The 8164-nt window shown below is 36.3% G+C and overlaps 1 protein-coding gene across 1 annotated transcript; it reads right to left on the minus strand.

The window, feature by feature from the left end:
• Positions 1-1121: 1121 nt before the first annotated feature.
• Positions 1122-2075, minus strand: LOC102510930 (olfactory receptor 13F1). Its single transcript, XM_006184807.2, has one exon. It carries the CDS (start codon positions 2073-2075, stop codon positions 1122-1124), a length of 954 nt encoding a protein of 317 aa, XP_006184869.2.
• Positions 2076-8164: the final 6089 nt, after the last annotated feature.

An 8164-nucleotide genomic window follows, 5' to 3' on the forward strand; every position in this document is an offset into this window, starting at 1 on the left:
CTTTTCTTTCTAAGTGCTAAAGGATTCATTTATACCCTTGGATTTAAGAAACTAGGTGTGAGGGAACAGCATGGTAAAAAGGGTACTAGCAGTTTCACTGAAACACCTTGGACCCTCTTTGAATTTACAAAGCAATGTCAGTATCCTAAGACCAACAACATACCAATAAACTCTCTGATATATTTTTCCTGACTGGCACTCTTCCACTCCACTTCTACTCAGAATATATTTCTGCAGATCTTTTACATTTGTATGTAGATATTCACACCACACACATATATCTGCATGTGCAAATATATCCATACATGTAAAACACAACCACACATTTAGAGAATATGCAATTAGTCCCATTAAATTTAGCTATGCTAAAAAAGTTTTTTTTATTAGTTCACTGAGGCTGCCATAACAAAACACCACAGGCTGGGTTGCTTAAACAACAGAAATTTATTTGCTATGGTTCTGGAAGCTAGAAGTCCAGATGATGATGTTGGTAGGTTTGATTTCTTCTGAGGCATCTCCTTGGCTTGTAAATAGTCACCTTCTCACTCTGTCCTTTCCTCTGTGTATGAGCATCCCTGGTGTGTCTATCAGTGCCCAAACTTCCTCCTCTTATATTGACACAACTCAGATTGTATGAGGGCCCACAAACTACAGCCTCATCTTAACTTATCACCTCTTTAATGGTCATATTTCCAAAAGCAAACACATTCTGAGGTACTGGGTATGGGGGGTTAGACCTTCAACATAAGATTTTTGAAGAGACACAATTCAGCCTAAAACAGAGATCAATAATAAATTAGCTTAAAACTCTACTAAAGTTATTACATATATATACATTACATGTATACAGTTTTGAATACTCAACAATACACTAACTTAATGTTTAAAGTTATATTACACTCTATAACTCAAAACAAAAATTGATATTTGTCATCATGAGACTTATTTAAGATTTCACATAAGCTTCTGTAGGATATATCAATATTATCTTAGAGTTTCAGTGATTGGTCAAGGAAGAGACTTGAAAAATCACACATCACATTTAAAATGAGTGTCAACACCCATTATCCCAGTCTTCTGATATATATTGACCAATAAACATCCCATAATGTTTATAGATATTATTCACTACTTTGTGCTGGAAGAGGACAAAGAGGGCTCCTAGCCAGTAATTTTTTCACAGCTACTTTCACTTCTTTGTTCCGTAAACTATAAATGATAGGATTCATCATGGGGGTTAATCCCGCATATACTAAAGCCATAAATTTATCTATTTCCTGAGAACCTACAGCTGAGGGCTTCAGGTACATGGAAAGAGCTGTTCCATAGAACAAAACCACCACAGTCAGGTGGGCTGCACAAGTTGAAAAGGCTTTGCTTCGACCATCCACTGAGCTGATTTTTAGGATGCTGGAGAGGATAAAGGCATAAGAGATACAAATGAGGAGCATCGGCATAGGAAGAAGGAGTACACTGATCACCAGCATGATTAACTGCACCTTGGAAGTATCCACACAAATCAGTCTCAGGACGGCCAGAATCTCACAGGTGAAATGATTGATGATCCTATTTCCACACAGAGACAGCTGTAACACAGACACTGTTTCCACCAGGGCAGTGATACAGCCTGTCGCCCAGGAGCCAGCTGAAATCTGTACACAAACCCTCTTGTTCATGATGATGGGGTACCTCAGGGGGTTGCAGATGGCCACATATCGGTCATATGCCATCATGGACAGGAGCACACACTCAGTGGAGCCCATGGCAAGAGAGAAGTACATCTGAGCAACACATCCTGAGAATGAGATGGTGTTTTCCCCGGAAACAAAGTTTGCCAGCATTGGAGTAGAAGAAGTGTACCAGATGTCCAGAAAAGACAGGTTGCTGAGGAACAAGTACATGGGTTTGTGGAGGCAAGAATCCAGGAGACTAACAGAGATCAGAATAATATTACCCAGCAAGGTGATCAAGTATATCAGCAAACACAGCACAAATAAGGTGATTTCAACTTTGGGATAGTGAGTAAATCCCAGAAAAATAAAATTTGAAATGACTGTCAAGTTTGTCTTGACCATCTTATTCCTTCTTGTTCATCTGTAGTAGTGAATAAGAACATACTTTTGTTTTTGTATTGTATATGTTTAAAAATCTAAACTCTACCAACTTTCCAGGGGTTTTTGTTAGAGGTACTTTAAAGGGATTATTATGCTGGAAATATTAATTATTCATTCATTCATTCAACATTTATTGAATATACCATAAGTCACTGATGATCAGAGCTGAATTACACAAAAGTTGCTCCTAGGCAACTCATAATAAAATATAAGACACAGTCAAGTAAACAAAAAATTACAGTAACATGATGTAAGTATGCCCCAGGGTACTAGGCAAACACAGAGTAAAAATCCTAACCTATGTTGGGAGTGCTGCTCAGTAAGACATTTTGAGACTTAGCTAATCAAAAAATGTGTTAGACCCAATCAAGTTAAGGACCAGAGGAGGTTTCTGTGCAAAGGAAAATCTTCTGTAAATGTTGCAACAAGAAAAGATTTGGCTGCACTTCATAAAGGTGCCAAATATGTAATACAACAGATGGAAATACCACACACTAAAGAATATAAATAGAAGATAGACAAGAGTCCATCCACTGTAACACTACCTGATACCTGTCTTCAAGAAGGTGTTTTTGAATATGGAATAATGTTGAACCCATACTTTCTTACAAAGATGATCATAATTTCAAAGTTAAGTAATTAATAATGCAAATCAAATTACTGGCAATTGATCACATATGGAAACATGCTTAAAAACCACTGTCCTACAAGAGAGTTCCAATGAAACAATCACAAATCACACCAGCCTCACATTCTCATCACTGCCTACTTTTCTAACCTCATCATCCAACACTCCACCTCCACTCTCTAGTCTGAAACAACAACCAACTTGTAGTTCTTCATACTTACCATGCCAATTTATATTTTTATGTATTTAATCTACAGTTTATCTACCTGAAGTAACTTTCCTTCCCAGCTCCAATCTTGTTTTTCTTGAATATTTTGTCCTGTCATCAAAACTGTATGCCATATGTCTTAACTACAGCTTCATTCTTTGTACATACTTATGTTACTCAAGTATATCACACTGAATTATAGCCATACGTGCACATCCCTATTGCCCCTAGCAGTGGATGGTGAGCTTGTTCCCCACAATACTAGCAAAGTAATAACTCCTGATTAAGATTTTTAATAACACATTGCTGCCTTGAACAGGGTAACTTTTTGATATACATTAAAATAAATACATTTTCTCTGTGGTTCACTGTGTCAACAAAAAAACCTGAGTACTTCTCAACTTGTTATGTACACCTGCAAACTTATCTGTGACCTTGAAGAAACTAGTTGAATTAAGAAACATGATTAGCTCTTAGCTTTAAATATTTGATGTAGATTGAGATGAGGGAAAGACAATGAGCACTTGTACTCATAGAAGAGGCAGAAACGCTTTCCAAACAATGATCCTCTGTAGGGAATTATAGCACTGTCCTCAAAGTGTGGGATGTGGGTTCCAAATACAAAAATGCTACTTAGTGGTATGCAAAATTTGGCAAAAAAATTGACCTCTTTGAAATTTGGTTTCCTAATCTATACAAAGAGGATGATAATTCCTATTGTGTGCAGGTATCAGAGATCCAGATTAACTTGTCTTAAATTCTCCCTCCACAACCCCAAGTCCATGACCTCTCTAATATTTCAGAGACTCACAGTGGGTTTATGATTTCATGGTCTCCCTGCTTTCCAGAACCATAATCGCCTGTATGCTGCTCCAGTGCTGACCCACATTGACTCAGGTAGATAAAAACTAAGTACCTTCATCATTTATTAAAATTTCAACCCCCAATCTATGTATGAAAATGAAACACTTTACTGATTATCTCCAGAGTGGTGAAAGGTAGACAAGTCTGGTCTCTAAAGTCCATTTTGGTATTTTGGTCAGCATATGCCATCACTTTCACTGAGGGTTCCTCTAATGGGCTTTCTGTCCCAGCACCCAGTCTCCTTGCCCTGTATTCCTCCCACTTTGCAGGATGGTTCCTCTCTTGCCCTCTCCTTTTCCCTCTCTCTTCACCACACTTTTGTCCTCTTTTTCAGAAACAAAATAATGAAATTGTCTCCTTTTCTCATGTAGATTGTGTCCCACTCGTATCCTCATCCTTATCTTGATAATATCTTTGTCAAGAGTCTCACCTAACCCAAGTCACTTTATGTAGATACCTTCTGATTCCATTGCTGAGGTAATTAAACATTTTCCAACAAACCTCTCTTTCTTTCTGAATGACTGAGTCAGAATAGAGTTAGAAAACTTCTAATCCAACTTTCTCCTTTTAAAGTTGAGAGATTTTGGAGGGGTTTATGACTTGTCTGAGGTAACTATCTGGAATACATAGCCAAAAGTTTTATCCCATATTCAGGACTCATTTTTTCAACTCAGTATTTTTCCTACTAACTAGCATTTCTTTTTAAAGTAAATATCGGTTTCTTGGCCCAGCTGAGACCCAACAATAAATTTTATAAATCTGAGATTACAGAAAGAGATGGATAATGCCTGCTCCCATTTACCTCAGTACATGTGATGAACATCTTCTTTTTTTGGTTATTGTGCTTCAGTATTTAGAGTTGGTTTTCAGCATGGTCTTTCTTGTGAATCTAGTGCACTGCTCAAAAGAGTAAAAGATTCTGAATTTTGTAATTATGATAATACTTTATGAAGACTACATTAAAGTTGGTTTTACGGAGGTATTTTTACTCAGACAACTGCAATAAAAAAAGGCATGGATGTTCTTGGTTTGCAAAAATCAACCCAAATCTTGCCTGACTCACAGTCTCAACATACATAGCTTCTGTTGATTAAAAAGTTTTCAAATAATTTCTTAAGAGAAATCATGATATGAAGATTTGTTCTGCCTAAATTACCCTCTATGATCTTCTCCAAAAACATTCCAAAGGGTAAACGCTGGAACTAAGATAACTAAAGTCTCCTGTTGCTACTAGGGACCTTCCAACTCCCTCAACAAATTAATGTTGTGATTCTGAAACATAAAGGAGTTAAGAAAGTTTCCAGATCTCCAGGGTGTGATTCTCAAAGTTCCATTAACTAATTTAGGACAGAAAGAAATTGGGTAAAATTTTTTTATGTTCTTTCAAGTCATTTGGCCCAGTAAAAGATTGATTCCTGAGCAACATTTGTGCAAGCAGAACCAGAGGAGACTGTCTGCCTACTCCATTCCTCTGTAGATTGCCCCTGAATTATACAGCAAATATTCCAATTAACAGAACTGTAGAAAGGCCTTCCCAAATAGCCTCTGAGTTTAAGTGACCCATTTATTTTCAGAAATCTCTCCAAATATCTCCGTTATCTGAGTAATAGAAGATAAAACTTTCTTACTGAGTTTCTAAATGGCCACAAAGTGAAGAGAGAGCATTTATCAATCAGGTAATTTATTACTATCAAATGCCTCTGAATAGACTAACTGCCTAGCACAATGTTTGTGATTTTATAGAGTTTATAGTGTCTGAAGGACCAGTGCATTAAAGTGAGTACTGGACTTAAAGTAAAAGAGTTGTTTGAACCTCAACTCAAATTTTGGTTAGGTAAGTGACTGGTGAAAATTAATGAAGGGAAATTCAGCAGAGTCAGAAAGCCAGAATGGCTCTCACACAAATCACTTCAGTCAATACCGATCCCAACAAGGAAAAAAATACCCTGCATCTCCTGCAGGAAGTGACACTCCTTTACTCCTGCCAGCATAAAGAATAAAAATTTTCTCCTTGCCTGACAACAGTTCAGCCAACAAAAGACAGTTGCAACTTAGCCAATAAAAAGCCACTATACTTCTAACTCCCGGTTTCCTCCAAAGAATTTTTGTTTACAACAGCCCTTCCCAATTACCCTTTCTACTCTATGAAAGAGTTTCCTTTCTTTTGCTTTACTGAGCTTCATGTGATTCTCAGTTCCATGTCCCAAATCACAATTCTTTGCTGCTCCTAAACCCATTTTGCTGGTAAAAACAACTGGTTATTTTATTGTTTTAGGTTGACCTGACCTTACATAGTTATATATTAATTGCGTAAGGACCCCAATTCTTCAGTGCTTTCTAGGCTTACCTACTTTGGTTTTGGCCCTTAGGAATGTAGCTTGATTTTGTCACTGGGGCATTAGCAAACACAAAACAACACAGAGACTTGTAAAGCACTAGCACAATTAAGTTAGCCATCTTTTTTCTGAATCTATATTATCATGAGAATATGTCCAAGTTTGCCAACTAAAGGATAAAACACACATTAAGCATAACTGAGTTGTCCCAGTTGCCACTGCTGAGGCCACCTAGATGAGCCAGCAGTCAGTCCATCCCCAACAAGTGAGTGAGCCCAAAAACAATCAACAAGCCAACTCATAGCTGATTTTGAGATGCAAGATAATCTAGCTGAGATTACCTGGCTCCAGCCCAGATAAACTATATCTTATAGACTTTAAAATAATAAATATTTATTTTTGCGTGCTACTGAGATTTTGTGATTGCTTACTATGCTGCATCATTGTAGCAATACAAGACTAATGCAGCAATAGATCCTTTCATTACCTGTCCAACATTGACTCACCTGGGCCTTTATTCTTCTTAAAAGAATCACAATTTTATTCATTTGTCTATCCCATTTTTATCCACAGGAGAATATCCTGATTAGTCCAAGCCTTCTATCTTACTTTCTAGAAGGCTTACATTTTTATCTTTCATACAGAGATACACATTCCACTTGGAATTACTATGTGTGAATGGTATGAGGCAAGGATTAAGACTTATTTTTCACTATGTGGATACTATTTGACTCAACCTGATTTATTGAAAAGATTCCTTCCCAGACACTACACTGCAGTGTCACTTCTCTCATGAACTAATTGACCAGATATGTATGGATCTGTTTTGGGCCTCTTGTTCTGTTCCACTGGTCTAATTTTTCTATCCTTGAGCCAATACTACATTGTCTTAGTAACTGTAGCACTATAACAAGTCTTGATTTCTGGTCCTCTAAATTTCTTCTTCTTTATGGATGATTTGGCTATTGTTGGCATTCATATATTTTAGTATCTGCTTGTCAATTTTCACAATAAACCTGCTGGAACTTTGACTGGAATTGCCTTGAACCTACATGTCAATTTAGAGAAAGTTGACATCTTTATATTATTGAATCTTCTAATCCATTCGAAAGATATATTCTTTCATTTATTTAGGTATTTTTAAATTTCTCCCAATAATACTGTTGGTTTTTCTTTTACAAATGTATTGTACGCATTATACTAGATTTATTCAGATATTTTAATGTTTTTGATGCTATTATAAATTGTCTTAGATTCCACTTTCTACTTTTTTATTATTGGTATGTAATGACTTTTCTAGGCTATTGATATTAATTTAGATTGACCCATACAATCATCAGTCTCAATGCTTATTATTCCTTATTCTATCTGAGATCATTTTCTTTCCACCTGAATAATTATTCTTTTAGGATTTCTTTCAAGACAAGTAAAATTTCAGAAACCAATAATAAAGATAATACAAAATGCAGTCAAAGGAAAAAATACATATTTCCTTAAATGTGGCTTTCTTTTTACTTATCCTTCTTGACACTTACATAACCTTGGGTTTGTGGCTTGATATCTTTTCATAACTTTGAGAAAATCATTCAATATTAGCCATTTTCTCTTCTACCTCACTTCCTTTTTCTCCTCTCCCCCAAAGTGTTTAGTTATACACATTAGACTGTTCCAACATGTCCCATATAGCTCTTAGAATCCTTTCTGTATTTTCCTTCCTTTTTCTTCTCCAGGCATCAGTCTGGATATTTTCTACTGATCTATCTTCCAGTTTGCTAAGACCTTTTTCAACTTTGTCTAAGCTGTAGTTAAATCCATCTATCTAGTTTTTTATTCCAGTTGCATTTTTCAGGTCCATAATCTCTACTTGATTTTTTAATATAACACCCAATTCTCCAGTGAACTCTTCATCCTGTTATCTATGTTGAGGGACATGTTAACACTGGTTATTTTTAAATCTGTGTTTGATAATGCCTACACTTGGATCATCCTGAGAGACTGAATTATCTGTTTTTGT

This window comes from Camelus ferus, chromosome 4 (assembly GCF_009834535.1).
Source record: "Camelus ferus isolate YT-003-E chromosome 4, BCGSAC_Cfer_1.0, whole genome shotgun sequence".
Taxonomy (NCBI): Eukaryota; Metazoa; Chordata; class Mammalia; order Artiodactyla; family Camelidae; genus Camelus; species Camelus ferus.

Bases quoted from the DNA above. Each gene is read 5' to 3' on its own strand.
- LOC102510930 (XM_006184807.2), bottom strand. From the start codon at position 2,075: ATGGTCAAGACAAACTTGACAGTCATTTCAAATTTTATTTTTCTGGGA.